Below are 20,252 nucleotides of genomic sequence, written 5' to 3' on the forward strand. Positions count from 1 at the left end.
TGAGGCACATCCTCCATTCTTTAGTGTGATAGGTCGGGTGCTGGGCCCCCTGACACTGTAGGCCCCATAGCAGTTGCTATGGCTTCTACCTTTGTAGTTACACCCCTGATTTGAATAGGAAGGGAAGGACATAGTTTTCCTTATTTTACAATTTGATATATTGATAACACAGACTGTATGCCTATACAGTGGGGTATGTCGCCCGGGGATCCCCCTCCCCCTGAATGAGGGGGGAGAAGTGTACAACGGGGTGTTTCCCCAGTGATGTCACTATTCTAATATGGACAGTGACATCACCGGGTTCTCCCTCCTGCCGAACGACGTATGCACTCAGCGTGGCTATGGGGAGAGTTGCAATACGCTGCATTCGCTCCTCATAGCGATCTATTGCCTCCGCTCAGTGCATACGTCGCTCAGGCGGAGGCTGCAGGTTGAAAAGACATAGCTGCATTTCTTTTGGCGTAGAGGAGAAATAGTAGTCAGAGGGAGGCACCGACTATGCCTCCGTCTGCCAGTATTTGTCAATGTATACACAAAGCTTATATGTCGGGTACTTTCCCAACGTATTTGCTTTGCGTATACCAAAAAAACGGCCTTAGATGTAATGGCTAGGATAGGAGAATGTTTTATTATATCAGATATGCTGTATTGTCAACTCCATGTGGATCAGCCTTCTCAGTTCTACCAGTTTCCTCTCTTGTCTTCTAAATTAGGGCTTATGTATTAAGCTAGGAATTGGGAAGGTGTCCTAACCAGCTAGCCAGCACACATCCGCATTAACTTCTATGGGCTGTCACACATAGTTGTGGATTCCGTCTTTTATTATTGACATTGGCTCTTGAGAGGCCCTCACCTGACAATGTAAAAATCCCAAGGACTGAACACAATGGGGCTCATTTACTAAGGATCCGCAGACCGCATTTCCGCCGGCTTTCCCGGTGATTTCCGCGTTGCGCCGGATTTAACAGGGATTTTTGGTGCACGCGATAGGATTTTGGCACATCGGCGCCGGCTTTCATGCAACACAAATCGGGGGGCGGGCCATTGGACGATCCGACGTATTCGGACAACGCGTGGGATTTAACATCGCAAATTGTGTCGCAAGACATGCACTCACATACACCAGGAAGAATAGATAAACTCCGGCTAACCTCAGCGTGGAAGTGACAGATGCAGGATCTCAGGTGCACGATGTTGGTGAATCGTGCCAGACTTCATCCTCTTCGGACAGTCCAAATCGGGGTTCGCGACAGGACCGGGTAAGTAAATGTGCCCCAACGCCCCGGAAGGGAGTCCTTGCATCATACAGAAATATGATGCAAGAACTCCCTGTCCACCAGACCAACTGCAGCGCAGTTACTGTACTGTTAGACTGTAAGAAGTGTTACATATTTCTGTATAATGCAAGGAATCCCATGTCGTGCAGTGTGTTCAGTCCTTGGGATCGGACCAGCATATGGACCAGCATACGGGCTGAACCCGTTTATGCACAGGAAGCGTTAGACTGTGTTCACTTTATTTTTAGGCTAGGTTTGAATTTCTTGGACCCTTCAAATTAGCGATACATTTACTATACGATGCTCTAGAAATACTGAAATAAATAGGCAAAGCAATGAAAGTTGTGTTTCCATTTGTAAATCTGTACATTTCATACATTGTTTGCGCATTTACAGATTTTTTTCTTTCAAATGACATTTTTTTCTTCAAGAAATACACGGCATAAGAAAATGTATTTAATTTGTTGCCTTTCTTGACAATTGGACGCCCTCTGATCAGTTTCATTTGGCTGCCAAGAAAGAATAGTCCAAAGTAGAAATCGTGTTTCCAAAGTAGTGTTGAGCTGACCCAAACCGCAAAGTTCCCCTATACTTGACCTCCCTGCTGTTAAACCTTGCGCTTAGTGCTGGCACGGATTGTGGACATTAACTCTTTAAATGCTGCTGGCAAAGTTGCCGTCAGCATTTAAAATGCTGTGGCCAGGCATGGCAGCAGTGGCATCGGTAGCAGATGCCCTCTCAAAAAAGTCGATAAGCAGCACGGCCACAGCAACTGCTCTCTCAAAACTATCCACACGCAGCAAGATTGCAGTAATTGAAATGGTTAACACCCTCAATTGATACCAGCACTGATCATGAATATAACTGGCGGGTGTAACCATACCTGTATTTTAACGGTACGCTACTCTAAACTTCTCCCATTACATTTCTTCCACAAATATGATTTCTGGTGTTCCATTGTTGTTAAAGTAGTACTCTTGGTAACTCCTAGGTCTGAAGTCATTTCCCAGAACCCCATGGTTATTTAAGAAACCTCCCATGGTTGTAAGGTGCCTGAGCAATACAGTTCCTGCAAAGGTGCCTGACTAGGGTTGTTTTCCTGTCCGTTTCCTGAATTCTTTCTGTTCTGCCTTTCCTGATAACTTTTCACCGTCACAGCATAACTGACCGTCACAGCATAACTGACCGTCACAGCATAACTGACCGTCACAGCGTAACTGACCGTCACAGCATAACTTTGTCTAACCTGACCTGACCTTTGCTTCACTAACCACCTCTCTCTGTTTGAGTCTGCTGCTTCAAAACTGGTACAGCGCATCAGATTGGCCAGTTATTTAGAGAACCATTAGACCCCCAGTATTGTAATGGATGTCAATACTTGTTCACAATAGTTGATGGGTGTTGGGCAGTTGCCTGCTGAGCAAGCACTATCATCTCTGTCCAGTTTCAGATCAGGCATAAAGAGACTGCCTATAAAAAAATCCCTATAGCAATGGCAATAATGAGGTGATAGTAATTCATGCCTTAGGCTGGACAAGGAAATTGAAGAGTTTGTGTTAAGTCCCAGTCAAAGTCTTCAAAACAATCACAGTCTGACTGTATGGTGACTTCTGATTTCCTCATTTTTAAGACAAGATCAACTGGGCATTTTTGGAGTAGTGCAGGATCCAAAGTAATTCCTCGGAAGAATATGTGATTCTTGAACTGATGGAGGTAACGTGGCCTCTGTCTTGGGACTTTGCAGAGCAACTAGAAGCATAATAATACATTGATTTTAATTTAACAAAAAAGTTTATACTCATACATTATAATAACCAAATATGATACAATTAAACACACATCTACCTAAGCATTCACTCTGAGGACCATTAGATGCAGTAGTAGTCCTACTCATGTGGACATCCTGGGTCGCACCCACCTTTAACGGGTGCCACTATAATTTGTAACACATATCACCATGTATACAACTGCAGTTGTAGTACAATACATTGATTTTGATATGCAGTCTTATGAAAACTGCAGAGGTACTAATGGTTTGGTGGCAGACCAAATCCAAATAAAATCAAGTGTAATGAATTAATTTATTTATAGAGATTGTCTTTTCAGTCGTATGGAGTCTTAAAGACCATACATGCTCAGCTTGGGATACTAAGTAATACTGCAGCATAAACTGAGAATACGTCACCACTGTGTTGTCCCTGACAGGCAGAAGTAATCAATCGCTCCACCATCCCCCAACTGTTGTGTATGAGTCATCCAGCTCAGGTTGATCAGTCCTGTCTGTATAGTTCAGAAAGCTCTGTGTATTGTGTTTATGAACGGCAGCCAGGCTGCACCCAACTATCCCAAGGTCCTGAAATTTATAATTGTTTTTTGAGCAAACCACTGGGTTCATGGATTGAACAAGATATGTTTTTGCATCAGCGTCGCTACAGCAGTCTCAAGGTATGTTTGGTTCATAATGCATTAAAACAAATGGTAGATTTCCTTTAACCCCATAGCGCAATAAGACGTACCCTTACGTCTTACTGCGCATGGGGGAGTATGAAGAGGGCTCACGGGCTGAGCCCTCTTCATACTCACCGGGCATTTGCTTCATAATGAAGCAGACGCCCGTCGCTAACACCCGCGATCGGTGCTTGCACCGATCGCGGGTGTTAACCCTTTGATCGCCGGCGGCCTTAAAGAGCCGGCGGCGCATGGGCGCCGCCATCTTGGCTCCGATCGTCACTCCCCGTGACGTCACCGGGGAGCGGCGATCCGTTGCCATGACAGCCTGGGATCACACAAAGATCCGAGGCTGTCATGATCGAGGCTATCTATTACAATGTGTAGTATGGCAGTATATGGTAGGATCAATCAGACAACCTAGGGTTAAAGTACCCTAGGGAGTCTGAAAAATAGTAAAAAAAATAAATAAAAAAAAAAAAAATTATATTAAAAAAAACATAAAAATTCAAATCACCCCCCTTTCCCTAGAACTGATATAAATATAAATAAACCGTACAAATCATAAACACCTTAGGTATTGCCTCATCCGAAAATGCCCGATCTACCAAAATATAATAACGTTTTTTCACTACGTTTAACCCCGTAGCGGAAAATAGCGCCCGAAGTCGCAAATGCCATTTTTTTGCCATTTTGAAAAATAGAAAAAATTCTATAAAAAGTGATCAAAAGGTCGCACAGTCCTAAAAATAGAAGCATTGAAAACGTCATCAGAAGTCGCAAAAAATGACACCACTCACAGCTCCATACACCAAAGTATGAAAAAGTTATTAGCGCAAGAACACGGCAAAATGAAGAATTTTTTTTCTGTACAGGAGGTTTTAATTTTTGTAAATGTATGAAAACATTATAAAACCTATCCAAATTTGGTATCCTCGTGATCGTATTGACCCAATGAATTAAATAGACCTGTCATTTGGGGCACACAGTGAAAGCTGTAAAAACCAAGCCCACAAGAAATGGCGCAAATGTGTTTTTTCATCATTTTCACTGCATTTAGAATTTTTTTCCCGCTTCCCAGTACACGGCATGGAATATTTAATACCATCACTACGAAGTGCAATTTGTTACGCAGAAAATAAGCCATCACATAGCTCTGTACATGGAAAAATAAAAAAGTTATAGATTTTTGAAGGTGGGGAGTGAAAAATAAAAACCCAAAAACGAAAAAGGGCCTGGTCCTTAAGGGGTTAATATCTCAGTATAGGGAACTGGTGTGGCTAGGTGAGATGCCATGGATGTAGGTAAAGGAGGATTTTTTTTCTCCTTATAGGGGTTGTCTTTGTAGACCACCTCTTCATGAGTAGTATTTGGAGTCTCTAAGGCCATGCACGCTCCCCTGGGATTCCAGGTTACAAATATGGAAATAAGTATTTTGGGTGTGAAAAAAAATACAATGCCTCATTGTGTGCGACTTTCAAATAATTCCTTCTTGACCTATGTCCATGGCCTAAGCCAACCCAGTACCCTACACTGTACTGATGAGATGTTATAACATTATAACATTGCTGTCTATAGTGCTTAATCAGTACATGCACAGAACGAGTCTGTACGAAGGAGGACAGAGGAGAAGAAAGCTGGCATGTGGTTAATGGGCTTGTCCATAGTAGGAACACATGGCTGCCTCCAACAACTCCAAATCTGAACATCTTTTGTGCCATTACTGCAGCTCAGCTGTATAGAAATGAATGGAGCTTAGTTGCAATACCACACACTACCCATGTCAGGGAGAGGAGCTTTTTTTGGAAAAAAAATTGTCATTTTTTTTCAATCACTGGACAACCTTTTAAATCATCTCAATCATTATGTAAGTTCCTATACACACAGACAGCAGCATGGGGCCATGAAATAAACACTTTGAATAAGCAGTAAGCGGTTTTAATATTTTTAGCCATAAAAATACTAGATTCACATTATTTTACAAAGTTGTCATCCACTTTAAACCGTAGATAGGCATTGTATATATCATTAGGTATTGTTCTTACCTCCTTTAAAAGATGTGACAGTCCTCGGCTTAGAGTCTGTGGAATGTCGTATGTAGCATCATTAACCCTCTCTAGCATCATCGTATGGTCTGTAGCAGAGGGAACAGGGAACTATACAGTAGAATAAGTTAGGAAGTAGAATAAGAAAGATGGCAGTATGAATGCAGTTTAAAGGGGTCTTCTCGTCTTTCAGTGGGAACCCCTTTAAACAGTTATTTTTTGCAAACAGAACACCAACAGAATAAATTCAACCCGATATGTGTGGACCAAACAACTGGCCACAATCAGGTTTAAACTACAAACTAACAATTTGGTCAAAAAGTGATGTAACACTCACAGATAAATGTAAAATCTACAATCTTTATTGGGAATATACATATAATAAAAGCAAGCAATGGATGAAGTACAATATGTTAAAAACCATGTGTGGTACAGTACATAGTTCAGTCTACGCATATAGGTAGGGAAGGACAGTCATATAACATTATCATAAGCATACATGCATGAAATGATAACGTGAGATAATGTTATATGACTGTCCTTCCCTACCTATATGCGTAGACTGAACTATGTACTGTACCACACATGGTTTTTAACATATTGTACTTCATCCATTGCTTGCTTTTATTATATGTATATTCCCAATAAAGATTGTAGATTTTACATTTATCTGTGAGTGTTACATCACTTTTTGACCAAATTGTTTGTTTTGCAAACAGAAGCTGCAACCAGGCATTACCCCCTTGCTACAGTGGAAGTATAATAGCACATGGTGTCACTTTATATCAGTGGTTGCCCTTGTAATATAAGTACAACTCATGACTGGCTCATCGCCAGACATCCATATGCTCTAATAAGGAATATAGTCATTGGTGGTCTTCATAAGACATCCCCTTTAACATGAAGACACATAGGAGCCATGAACACAAACCTACAGCAAAATTCTGATCAAGACCAGTGATGAGTGGACCATCAATATTCGGGTCCATTTGATTTGTGGACCCAAATCTGGCACCAATTGTGGGTGCTAACCATTCAAATGGGTTCGCTCACCCACTGGTTAATGGTAACCAGTTGGTGCTGGCACTGATGGCGGGTGGTATCCCTTACATGCCACAGACATGCGTGCCACCATTGCGGCAGCGATCTTGTCACTCCCTGTGACCATCCGCGACCATGTAAAGGATGTTACAAAAATGTCTGCCAATAGATATAAAGTCTTCATTTTCTCACCTCTCCAGCTGCAATTGCAAATAACAGGACTCCTAAAGAGAACCAGTCAGCAGAATGGCTATATGGACCCCCAGAAAGAACTTCAGGAGCTATGAAAGCAAATGACAAAAAATATATGCATCATGTACACTGTATTACTTCATATATGAATAATATTACATCATCTCAGTCCACTTTCAATTTACTAGTTATATCTACATTTTATCAAGCTGTTTTCCTAAAGTGACTATGAAAAATGGTTGACATTAGACCGTCCATAGGGGCATCGGTTTACCTCATGGACACAGCAGGGTAGCTGCACAGTGACACATGGTGTACAGCAGGTAAGCTGTTCTCTGCTAGAAGCAAAGTATGGTATATAGCATCTGATTAAGTGTTTTTGTAATAACCAATTTAAATCCAGCAGAAAACTTTGGTGTTCCTCCACATTATGCAGAAGAAGAGAGAATTACAGTAAAGGCCCCATACATTACTATGTTTTCTTTTTTTTATCAGGACGTTATACAAAATAGAAATGTAATACAGGTATGTTTAGGGCCTATAGATTAGTAGTATTTATACCTCAGACTTTCTATTTTCTAAGTAAAATTCTGCTTGCAGGGAAACAATGTCAAATTTTCAATTATCGGGTCCTTCCCTTACCCATATACTGAAGGGTCCCACAGATGGTATATGCACGGTCTCCATAAGGAAGGTGCCTGGAAAGTCCAAAATCTGATAATTTCAAGTGTCCTTAATAAAAAAAATAAAAAGAATTTGTAACCAACAACAATAAAGTAAAGTTTGGGAAAAAGTATTACTGAGTTGCTGAGATTTACTTACCTCTCTCATCTAGAAGTATGTTTTCCATCTGAAAAAAGACCAGGTGTTTAGTTAGCTATAGAAGCCACAATGGTACATAAAATGACTGTACATAAAATGACTGTACATAAAATGACTGTACATAAAATGACTGTACATAAAATGACTGTACATAAAATGACTGTCTGTATAACCGGACGCCTTGGTGTTCAAGTTACAAGTCAGTAGCATTAAAAATCTGTAAAAGCCATGTAAATCTATACAGAAGTAGTTTCCTCTGATAAGTTTTGTCACAAAGTTTGAGTTAAAAAGAAGTTTGTCAAAATGTCATCATTTCTGAGAATCTTACATGTATCAGATACACTTCTACTTTTTATGATAGATAAAACAGGTAAGTGAATAATCTGCTCACACTGAAGACTGTTTAGTACTTAGACAATAAAACATGATAGTTCAAACTCTTACCTTTACATCTCTGTGTATGATACCCAAGTTATGGAGATACACTGGCGAATAAAACACATACATTTAGTTGTAACATTTCAATATTAATGGAAATTTGCCACCAAAATCCATCATGATAAACCAGGGACACTTACTCATAGATTCAGGCAAGGAAATCAAAAATCAACTTTTAAAATGATGCTAATGAGGTTGAATGGATACCCTAGCCCCTCTGTGATCTTGCTTTAAAGACTGTTACACTGTCTCACCCAGGGTCAACTGCAGGTTACAGTAGGCCCCTAGGCAACAGAGCCTCAGTAGGCTCCTTTGTAGTGAACTCACATGGCGGCATTACAAATTTAGAAGCTAAAACAGTCTCCTGTTCCCTAAAATATTCCCTAGTTTATCATACCATTCAGCCATCTCACGGTTATTTTATATGGTTATACACCCTATGGATTCATTAGATACAGCCTCCTTCACATCTATGTATTTTTTATGTAAAGCACTATATGCCCCCAATCCTCCCCCCCCCCCAGCAGCTCTGAGCCCCTACACTTGCCCGGGTATGTCCAGTGCTGGCGCCGGCCCTGGTCTCACCTTCCCCCTGCGTCCTCAGCACTGACAATACAGCAAAAAGTACGAGGAAGAGGAAGAGAGGAAGAGACAGTGTAACAGCCTGTAAAGCCAAATTACAGCAATGGGGACCCCTTTTCATATCAGAAGGGGCACCATTTCACTCTTTGCTTTATCTACACTACTTTTATGTGCAGACTTACCTAACACAGATACCAATTCAGCAGCAAATAGCCTTATTGTGTCTTCATCAATGTACTTTGCAGACATCCACAAGGAATACAGATCCCCGTAACTACAGTAGTTGCACACTGTTACAAAGAAGCACAGAAATTTATGTTCTAAAATTGTAGATCCTGTAATACAAACACTAAGTATGATAGACTAGAGATTAAAAAAGTCATTCATGTTGTGATACTGTGACAGATAATAAAATATAAAGCAAAAAATAAATAAATAGAAATAAATTAAAGAAAAACACCCTAAAATTTGTTCACACCATAAACCAGTATCAAATCTGTAGAACATACAGTTCTCCCTAAAATTTACATATAATACATCAAAATTTGCGGTGGATGTAGAACACTAATAAAATGTCTATTTTAGATAACTTTATATGGAAAGACAGCTAAAGCATCAAAAACATATCTTTTTTTTACTATTTTGTACAAATTATTTCAAAAGTAAGTTTTAGTCTTTATAAAAAAAAAAATCCCCCCAAAAATCTAGAAGGTAACTCACTAATGAAAAGATGGCGCTGCCCCTGCCAGCTCTCTCCAAGGCATTGGATGAATGGATGCTTTACCTGCCTCTGGTATCAAAGACAAATAGTAATTAAATATAATCACACAGACAACAAGCACAATATACTGTTTCATCTATTGCATGGTTAAAGGGAACCTGTCACCAGAGGATGTTTTTTTTAGGAGTAGACGGGTTCCCACAGACATGGTAATGCATAAAGCAAAGATGATTTTAAAAAAGCTCTCAGTTGAATGGTTATAAAATAAGGTATATTAAACTTTACATGGCTCCCTGCCAGCACTCCAAGTGAGCCCCTGGGGTGTGTGAGAAACAAGCCGAGTCCCCATCTCCTACGGTAAATGCTTTTCCTGTTCATTTAGTAATTGAATGATGTGCATGCGCCGCCTATCAGGTGGAGTGAGGAGGAGGTGGGTTTGAAGAATGAACAGGGCGAATGGGGGTCCCATAGCACCATGGAGCAGGAGGTTGAGCATTTATCCTGTCGCTACATTGGGAAATTGCTGAACACAGTGCTCACCCATCTCAGGCAGTCTCATAGACAGTTAATATGAGGTATCCATGTGTTGTGCTCTACAATTTCTAATGCATCCTTAGTATTAAATGCAGCATCAGCGTGCTCAAACCATCAACTAATTCCAGAAGTTAGACCCCCACTGATCAGATAAGTATCCCTTACTGAAGCTTTAAATAAAAAATACACTTTTTGGATTTAGAATTCATGGGTAATGATCATATCAAGTGGATATTTCCATGTATCGTACACGGCTCGTTATAACACAGAGAGTAATCCGGCTTTGTATTGTTTCTACGTGTATTGTTTCAGAAGTGTCTTTGTACCTGTATGCTGACCTCCTCTTTACATTGTCTCAGGGTGTTGCGACGTAGAACCTCCCCTTTGGGTAATACCTGAGGATAACGTAACATATTTATCAACCAGGAACATCCGGCGTGAAAATGGTTATGGAAATAGAAAACAAATGTCTTACCTTTAAGGCAAAGATCTTTTGTTCTGAGCAGTTGAACACCTTGAGGACTGGGCCAATGGATCCTTTAGCAACGCAGCCTAAAATCTATGAGAGATGTTATCATTCAGACACAATGGAAAGTGAAGTCCACTTCTGCTCTCAGCGTCATGTCTTCATTTAGGAATCAATGGGGGCCTCAGGACTCGCACCCTTAGCCAGAAAAATCACAGAAGTTGTGAAAAGTTTTCTGACAGGTATACTTAAAAGGGAAACTGTCCCTAACTTTTACACTATTAAACTACTAGCCCCATTAGTTAAGGTACAAAATATAATTAAAAGGGATGTGAAAATGAGTCAAGTTTAGAGGTTTCCTGGGGGAGAGTCATTTCAGATGCCCCTATCTTCTGATCTAAAGTACCTAGAAATGTGCTTTTGGTTTGATATAAAGATGAGATTCTCATGAGCTGGAACTGTAGATATGTATCTGGAGATGTGAACTGTAGATAAAGATCCAGTTCCCTCTTTTTTCTGTATCTGTGAGCCACAAGCCTGATGTGATCTGATGTGATCATCTTAGGTAAAATATGACTCTTCACTGTTCATTTTCACGTGGATTTGGAGAAGTTTTTTATTTTATTTTTAAAGCAGTTGTAATTTCACATAAATGAAGGAATTATAAAAAGAACATTTTATACCCCACCTGAGGGGGCTAGTAGCTTCATGGACTAATATCTAGTGATTGAGTCCCTTTAAAGGGCATCTACCAGCAGAATGAAACACTGTATGCAAATTAGCCTGAGGGGCTCCAGGCTCTCTATAGGTGTTAATGGAGCCTGGAGCCCCTCAGGCTCATTTGCATGCAGTCTTTTATCCTGATGGTAGATGTCCATTAAATTACACACTGATTAAAGGAGAATAATTTTTATAAAGACCTTTAACTCTGGCTGTGTAGTTGGAGACCACACTGGGAACTCCGGCAGGAATAAGGCTACGCACTGCGGGAGAGTCCACTCTGCCCCCTTCTCTTCTGAAGGACTAGTCTGATGCGATGTCTTAAGCTTGTTCTTTACTGTACAGCCAGTGTCCCACAACTGGCGGAGACGTGATGGAGTCCTGATTTCCCCATTCCAGAAACCTTTCCAGGGATGAACCCATGAGTTGGATGACAACGAGGCGATACTCTGCAGTAGAACAACATACATAGGAGACAATTGGACAATCAGATCATCATTACGGTATGTTGTCAAGTCATTACCCTCCATCAAACTACTAACACTACAGGATAAAACCTCCTGCACCTTCATGTTATCACTTTGTGTTTTAACAATGAAAGATTTGAATACACTTTCTTTTCCTAGTTCCAGATTATTTTCTCCTACCTTGGTGTCACTGCTTGCAGCTCCCATTTCATTGCTTGTGTCGGTTCACATGCTGGGAAGGATTTGTCCTCCTGGCCCCCCCTTTGGACAATTTGTGATCTGTGTGTAGGGTCACGTGCACAGTTAATCCGCTTTAGTTTGACAAACAACTTTAATCTGCTCCTAAGCGGCGGTCATTTCTTATGCATCTCTCTAGCTTCATTATTCATGAGAACACTCTATGTATCTAGATATCATGGCATATTGAGTTTTAAGAATCTGTGATTCCATTTTATAGATACGGGCCAAAACTAAACACTGAGCTCTTCATGGAACACAATTTGAAAGAAAGAAAATTGGCAATAAATACTGTAAGTTACTATGTATCAATCAAATGTATCAGGGTAGTCGCCCTAAGTAAATCCTGAGTAGGAGCCATAGGGGAACATTTCACTGGACAATGACTAACCTTGGCCTTCACATGTACAATTTCCTTAATAACCTTCTCCCCCGGCATAATTTTTCCTTCATTACCCTCTCTTAAACCAGTTACATGATATCATTATCTTGGTGGCCACTGTAGATTAGCAGACCTCAACTGGGTCCGGGTATGTCCTGCGTGACCCGGACATATTGCTGGATTGACGTCTGTGTTGCCTATCGGCAAATTGACACCCCTAGCTACTAGCCATGTGATTCACCAGGAGTGGGCCTCTGACCAATGACAGCTAGGGCTAGTAGCATCAATTTGGACTCAAAATAACTATTTAAAGTAAATAAGCTTTGATCCATGGGTTTTCTGTTCTTATCTACTTAACTGACGGTAAGGTGAGTTGATCAGAACTAGAATAAGAAACAATCAAAGCCTTGGTCTTGTGTTTAGTAGGGTCAGTAAGTATATACTTAAAGGAACACTCCAGTCACAGCTGATTCATTGGGGGGAGATTCATTCATAAGACTGGTTCCTAGCGGCAGTCTTAACACTCCGGCTCCAGCCTCTTGGTGAATATGGCTGCAAACACCACCAGTCCCTATCTTTTGACTAGATCTGAACTGAGTTTGTTGCTATGTAAATGTGATGGGACGGTGTTAACTCCCCGGCCCACCCTCCCTGACACACCCATATTGGTGTGCAGGTCCCAGAAACCAGTGGGTAGAGGAAGATTTATATGGTTTCTCCTTCAGAAGCCATAATGAATCTCCCCCATTGAATTATACCTTGTGCAGAGCCTGAAGGGAAGAGCATGACCATAATGATGAAGGCTCAAAAATCTAGATATTTATGGTGTCTGTGAGGAGGTATTGTATTTTTTTAATGCAGTTATGTGATTTATTTTTAGTTATTTCTCTATTTTTGATTACTTTGAGTTTATATTTTGGTACATGAAAGGGCATCAACCACCAGGATGAAGGACTGTATGCAAATGAGCCTGAGTATCTCTAGGCTCCATAGGTGTTAATGGAGTCTGGAGCCCCTTAGGCTCATTTGCATACAGTCTTTTATCCTGGTGGTAGATGTCCTTTAAGGTTCTGTTCACACTGCAGTTAGAGTCTCAATGAATTTGAGTTCAAATCCATCAATCCACATCATGAAACCCCAATGTTAATAAATGAGGTCGACTTAGATGAAAACTGCTGCTTATTGTACATGCATTATGTTCTGTAATTAAGTCTTAACATAAATCATAGGCTTGAGTGGTGATGGGGCGATGCCTGTAGTAAAGTGAGCAAAGACAGCTGTGAACCTTGTTACTAGAGCGGCAGGTCATTTATCATGTTATTTCTAACATTACCACATTTTCTGATAAATAAAGCATAATTTTATTGTGTGAACAGATCTATCTGTGAAGGAAACTCATACCAGCCTCTTCCTCACTTATTATGCAATATTCAACAAGTCAGATAAACCCCCTGACATGTTTCCAGGGCTGATCTGTAACATGAAAAGTGATCTGTGCCCCCCCCCCCCATCACCTCTGGTTTGGGCCCAACATCTGGCTCCAGGATTTGGCATTTACCCCTCCCCCTTTAGGTTTATTAAGATGTTACATAATGGAATTAACAAACACTGTACATTCTATCCCCAAGCGGCTGGCACTTTCTAAGCATGTAATCTTAGGTATTGCTGTATTTCAGATTAACCTGGAAAAAAAAGACTGAAAACTGTTTTTTAAAAGTAACAATCTGAATTTTAATCATTGTTGGTGGAGAGCAATCCGTACCAAAAAGTGCAAATGTCTGCAGATGAGAGCAGGATTTTATACACCTATGTAAGCAGCAACTGCACCCAGTCCCGTCTCAATGCATATAAATATATATATATACATTTATAAAAAGTTAAACACCACCTCTATAAATGCTCTTAAACTAGAATCATCAGACGCACTGTGACAAAATGAAATCCATTCTCAGCCACTGTGGCTAAGGAGGACCCCATGATGACACGACCCTCAAAATAAAGAGAGAGGTGCATAAAGAACAAGGCAAAGAATCAGCAACTGAACAATGACATCTGGATATCTGATACAAATTAATCTCTTGAAAAATAAATATTTGCTTTTGTTATCTGGAAGCTATGTTTAGGAGACTCTTCTGACTTCTGCGGCTAGTGAGGTCCGACTGTATGAATACTCTTCTTGTAGCGACAGAGTTAAGTGCGAGGTAAGACAGAAAATGCAATGCAGCAAAGTGGCTTACAGGGGTTGTACAGTCACATCAAGTTGGGAATAATTGGGGACAACTGGCTGGTTTGGTTCCCAGTGGTAGCACACAAAACGGATTATACCACAGATGAACAGAATAGTTGGTCCCAAATGGACCGGCGGCTCTATTCATCTCTATGGCGCTGATGGAGCTAGCCGAGCGCAGTACTACACTACTTCCATCAGTGCCATAGACAGTGGAGGGAGCAGCAACACCCATGTCAAACCTGCTGCTCCATTCATTCGATATACAAAGGACCCAGGTTCTCATGACCTGTGGTGGTCCCAACACTGAGAACCCAACTGATCCGCAATAAGGGATAGGTAATGAATTGTTGTGACTGGACAACCCCTTTAAGTAAGGGCTTATGTTGCACATTTTAGGCTCAAAACCTTTCAAGATAATAGCGCTCGGTTTCTCCAATGCATGACGAGATGGTTAGGTGACTGGGATAATATGCAGTAGTTGCTTTGTTACCTAGACCCTTATTGCTGAGCAGTGGATGACGCGTTTCGGGCTGTTTATAGACTTGGTCCTTCAGAGGCTGTATGTTAGGGACTGTAGTGATTGTGATTTACACCTTTTCTTGCCTTATAGTGCAGCTTCCAGTAATGGGTTAGAATGAACAGTGTCAATAGACATTGGAAACATCACAGCAGTGTTACACCGGCACATGATCCTATAACTACGCCTTATACCGTCCTTGTGTTGCACAGTTGCCACAGGCACATGGTAAAGGGATACTTGTGTGACCCACAGCTAATATAATCACGCTTGCAGCTAACATTCATTGAATGCACTTTCTGAATACAACACCCAGCAGATATACATGTTTTTTAGTTGCATCTATTGTCAGGCGCCATCCGACATCCTTTGCCGTCCACGTTCTGTCCTGCTGCATAGAAAGAGACTTAATGCCCCACAGTCAATTCACTTTATGTTCTATGAAAGAACAAATCCTGAAATGTCTTCTCATTGACGGTCAATTCTGAATCCTCTCGGGGACAGGATTCTTACAATGTAGGTTCCATCAAGAGAACCTCAAAACTGCACTTTTCTAGGAGCCTCCAGAGGAGAAGTAGAAGACCAGTTTTCACATCTTCCTCCTGCTGAATATGGACTTCTTTCCAGTGTTCTTATCCCCAATGCTGAGTCCTATCAGCAGCCGAGCTTTCTCATCCTCCTCCTGCTGATTCATGTCGGACTTTGACTCGCTTTTGCCTTTTGTTTCGGCGCCAGCGGCCGGTTTAAGACGTAGTTTCTCTTTAATGACCTGTATAAATTAGAGCGGAGATATAGGGTTAACATAAGCCATAGAGATCTCTAAAAATTATCAGATTGTGCTAGTGGTTGCAGTACTTACTTGCGCCACAAGGGCCTTTCGACTGTCTCTCTTCACTGCCATAGCAAAGTCCAGCCATGTCCAGGTATTATTGTGATACTCCAGACAGGGTAACACCAAGTTCAAATCTCCCCAGTCCACACTGTTCTTCTCACCCTGGGTGTAAATAATAATACAAAGAAAAAAAGTCTTGAAAATTCTTAAACTATTATCTAGCTGGGTAAATAGATGGAAAGGAGACAAATAGCATGCATTCTTAATGCTCAGAAAGAAAATTTTGAGGCCTACATCAGATCAGATCCAAAATTACCCCCTGCTTTTTCCATCAAAAAGACAATGCTGAGCCAAAGCATCTGCAGAATATGTTTTGTGGACAGGCCCCTAAAAGCATCAGGTCTTAATGGATTTGCGTGGGGATCATCCAAAATAAAAACCCCATACCAAACATTGACAAGGTGTAATAAGTATTATTGTATCCAAAACTGCAGTGCTGGAGCCCAATGAAGCTCCTTGGTGGCTCAGACTGTGTGTTGTGACTGAGGGGGCTGGATATCTTCAGTACCACAGTCTTAAAGGAAACCTACCACTTCTGATGGTAGGTAGGAGATGTAAACACCGGGCACCAGCTCAGGGTGAGCTGGTGCCGGAGCTTACCTTAGCGAGTGTTTTAAACCGCTATATCGCGGTTTAAACACATTTTGATTTACCTCTCCAAGGTAGCTTCGGCGCATGGCCGCGCGCAGCGCCGAAGCTACCTCGGAGAGGTAAATCAAAATGTGTTTAACCCCTAGGCGCACCAGGACGTTATAGTACGTCCCCGGGGCTAGATGCTTAGCGCACGGGGACGTTCTATAACGTCCTGCTTCTGGCACCGGCTCACGAACGGAGCCGGTACCAGAAGCAGCGGCTGTCAGCTGTCTAGTACAGCTGACAGCCTGCGCTAACACCCACGATCGGAGCCGGCTCCGATCGCGGGTGTTAACCCCTTACACGCCGCGGTCAAACATGACCGCGGCGTGTAAGGGTGTTTGCGTTGTGGATCGGATCCCCCGTGCCGCTTACCGGGGGATCCGATCCACTTCTGGGCAGCTCCGAGGACTGGCATGTGCCCCGGAGCTGCCCGGTCTCCATGGCAGTCAGACCCCTTCCGGGTCTGGCTGTAAACTGTCTGAGCATGCGCAAGCTTGCTCAGACAGTTTACACTGCTCTACAATAAAATAGTATTGTAGAGCAGTGTATTGAACTTAAACCAGTGATCAGAGCATCACTGGTTCAAGTTCAAGTATGTATAATTAAAAAAAAGTCAAAAACACTAAAGTTAACACATTAGAATAAATAAAAAATAAATACATAAAAATATAAGCCCCTAAAATGTCACTTTCCCATAAAAAAACTTAATAAAGTATAAAAAACATAAAAACACAAAAAAACCCTGCATATTTGGTATTGCCGCGTCCGTAACAATCTGCATAATAAAACAGAATTGTTACTGGACCCGCACGGTACACGCCGTAGAAAAAAAAACGCAAAAACGTTCCGAAAAAAGATAATTTTTAATTATACCCTATCAAAAAATGCTCTAAAAAGTAATTTAAAAAATGTTATGCACTCCAAAATAAGCCCACTAAAAAGAACAACTCTTCTCGCAAAAAATAAGCCCCTAACCAGATTTGTCAGCCGAAAAATAAAAAAGTTATGCATATGAAAAGATGATGATGCTAAAATGAACAAGATTTTCTCCAAATTGGTTTTTATTCAGTACAATTGAATAAAATACACAAAACCCCCAGATATTTGGTATCCCTGCGTCCGTAACAATCTGCACAATAAAACAGAATCGTTATTAGATCCGCAAAGTGAACCCCGTAAAAAACAAAACAAAAAAAAAGCTCCAGAAAAAAGATCATTTTCAATTAATACCCTATAAAAATGCTCTAAAAAGGGATTTAAAAAATGTTATGCACTCTAAAATAAGACCACTAAAAAGAACAATCCTTCTCGCAAAAAATAAGCCCTTAAACAGATTTGTGAGGCAAAAAATAAAAAAGTTATGCATATGAAAGACGGTGATGCTAAAATTAACAACATTTTTGCCAAATTACTTTTTATGCAGTAAAAATGGGAAAAAAATAAAAATTCTATATAAATGAGGTCTTTTTGTAATCGTGGCGACCCATAGAATAAAAATAATATACTATTTTTATGGTATGGTAAACGGGCAAAAAAAAAAAAAACCCATAAAAATTCCTGAAAAGTGATGATTTTCATTTCCTCCACCAACAAAGAGTTAATAAAATCTCACCAATTAGCCTATAGATTCCCCCAAATTACGTACCAGAAAAGTGCATCTCATGTGGCAAAAGAAATAAGCCCCTATAGGTCCACATTAAAAAAAAGAAAAAAATTATAGCCTGTACAATGTGACATAGAAAATCTGCTCTGGATGGCGCCTCCTTCCCTCCTATGCCCGGCCGTGCGCCCATACAGCAGGTTACCACCACATATAGAGTATCCGTGTACTCGGGAGAAATTGGGTAACAAACTTTGTGGAGCCTTTATTCATTTAATCCATTGTAAATGTTTAATTTTCCACCCAAAATGAGTCTATTGTAAAAAAATATTACAATTTGCAGACTGCACCTCCATTTTGTTTTAACCCCTATAAAACACGTAAAGCGTTAACAAACTTCTTAAAAGTGGTTTTTCATACGTTGAGGTGTGTAGTTTCCACAATGGGGTATTTTACGAGTCCCACTATTATTTAGGCCTCTCAGTGTCAATTAGAAGTTGAGCAGGTCCATCTAAATGCGGGTTTTGGTGATTTTACAAAAAATGTGAAAAATGATACCTAAATTCTGAGCCTTATAACATTCTAGTAAAATATGTGGAATCTTAAAAAACCATCCAACATAAAGCAGACATTTGGGAAATGTAAGTTATGAATTTATTTGGGAGCTATGACTATCTGCATCAAAAGTAGAGAATTTAGAACGTTGAAAATAAAGAATTTTTCCAATTTTTTTCCAAATTTTGTTTTTTTTCATAACTAAACACAAAAGATTTCATCCAAATTTTTAAACTAATTTGAAGTACAATGTGTCACGAGAAAACAATCTAAAAATCCCCTGGATATCTCATAGCGTTCCAAAGCTATAACCACTTATAGTGACACAGGTCAGATTTGAAGAATGGGGCCGCGTCCTTAAGGCCAAAATAGGCTGTGTCCCCTAGGGGTTAAACTGCGATATAGCGGTTTAAAACACTCGCTAAGGTAAGCTCCGGCACCAGCTCACCCTGAGCTGGTGCCCGGTGTTTACATCTCCTACCTACCATCAGAAGTGGTAGGTTTCCTTTAATAATTCCAGGCCACTCTCATAGAGGACTGAGAAGTAGGACTGTAAAACCTCCGTGTATGGATTATCTCATAAGTAATGCAATGTAGAGGACCATAATACGTAGGTGGAAACATTTGAGGCAGTGAATACTAAGCTAGATATATTTACCAGGATAATAACACATTTAAAGGAAATATGGAAAACCCCTAGGGATCCCGGAAGAAAAACAAACTTGTGGTTCCTGTGTCTCTCCTGTGATTGCAGAAGTCACAGAACCTGCTTCATCCAAAGATTGGATCCAGTGCTGCCCCCGATTATTTTAGTTTTGCACACAACCAAAAGTAACAGAATGACACAGGAACCTGAAGCTGGGTAAGTATATTTTCTTTTTCATTACCCTGGGCCCATGGAAAACCCTTTAAGGCTATTTTGGTGACAACGTCCCATTTTACATATGACATGAGCTTATTCCAGAGAAAGCCTGATGAATTAGCACCGGTATCAGACATCTTTACTTCACCTAACCTGAAAACTATGCACAAAGTAATTTCCCTCTGGGATCAATAAAGTTGTATTATAACAATTCAGAATTTTTATTGTTTTTAGATACGACCTCCATACCTTGTAGCTGACACAGAGAGGCACCTGTGGAATTTTAATGTAGATGAATGAATTGTTCATGGCAGCTCGCTCTTTCATCTTGTCCAGATCATCCACCGGATGCTGTCACAGGAGAAATACATAAAGAAATCTGAAGCTCTAGCATATGTTTACTACTACATGGATCTTTAAGTCTATAAGACTCATTACCTATTCACTGTATAGGCCATAGTTGATGTATGAATGAAGGTTGTTAGCATTGGAATTCAATGTCACATATGTCACATATAATGTCACACATTGGAGAATTAGTATACTTAGTCGATGGCTCTGGCAGAAACCGGAGAACGCAGTGCTCAG

General features: G+C 40.6%; 2 protein-coding genes across 2 annotated transcripts in view; both read right to left on the minus strand.

Annotated features, from left to right (window-relative positions):
* Positions 1-1,613: 1,613 nt before the first annotated feature.
* On the minus strand, positions 1,614-12,014 carry RSKR (ribosomal protein S6 kinase related). The gene is made up of 12 exons (XM_072138258.1): positions 11,934-12,014; positions 11,487-11,735; positions 10,576-10,659; positions 10,427-10,495; positions 9,566-9,635; positions 9,028-9,135; positions 8,270-8,310; positions 7,826-7,853; positions 7,646-7,735; positions 7,004-7,092; positions 5,771-5,881; positions 1,614-3,026 (listed from the first exon to the last, which is right to left on the minus strand). Exons 1-12 carry the CDS (start codon positions 11,958-11,960, stop codon positions 2,802-2,804), a joined length of 1,191 nt encoding a protein of 396 aa, XP_071994359.1. The 5' UTR covers positions 11,961-12,014; the 3' UTR covers positions 1,614-2,801.
* Positions 12,015-14,078: 2,064 nt separating this feature from the next.
* Positions 14,079-20,252, minus strand: part of BLTP2 (bridge-like lipid transfer protein family member 2) — a 43,604-nt gene continuing 37,430 nt past the window's right edge. Inside the window, exons 37-39 of the mRNA XM_072138259.1 lie at positions 19,914-20,015; positions 15,979-16,113; positions 14,079-15,888 (exon numbers count right to left, since the gene is read on the minus strand). Coding sequence (XP_071994360.1) covers positions 15,709-15,888; positions 15,979-16,113; positions 19,914-20,015 — 417 coding nt within the window. The 3' untranslated portion in view covers positions 14,079-15,708. The remainder of the gene's footprint in view (positions 15,889-15,978; positions 16,114-19,913; positions 20,016-20,252) is intronic.

This window comes from Engystomops pustulosus, chromosome 2 (assembly GCF_040894005.1).
Source record: "Engystomops pustulosus chromosome 2, aEngPut4.maternal, whole genome shotgun sequence".
In the NCBI taxonomy this organism is placed as follows: domain Eukaryota; kingdom Metazoa; phylum Chordata; class Amphibia; order Anura; family Leptodactylidae; genus Engystomops; species Engystomops pustulosus.

Excerpts from the sequence above, each read along its gene's own strand:
- RSKR (XM_072138258.1), bottom strand. The coding sequence starts at position 11,960 with ATGGGAGCTGCAAGCAGTGACACCAAG. Across the intron at positions 10,496-10,575 it reads AAAAGATCTTTGCCTTAAAG|GTATTACCCAAAGGGGAGGT; the intron begins GTAAGACATTTG and ends CGTTATCCTCAG. Across the intron at positions 5,882-7,003 it reads TTGCAATTGCAGCTGGAGAG|TTCCCTGTTCCCTCTGCTAC; the intron begins GTGAGAAAATGA and ends TCTACTGTATAG.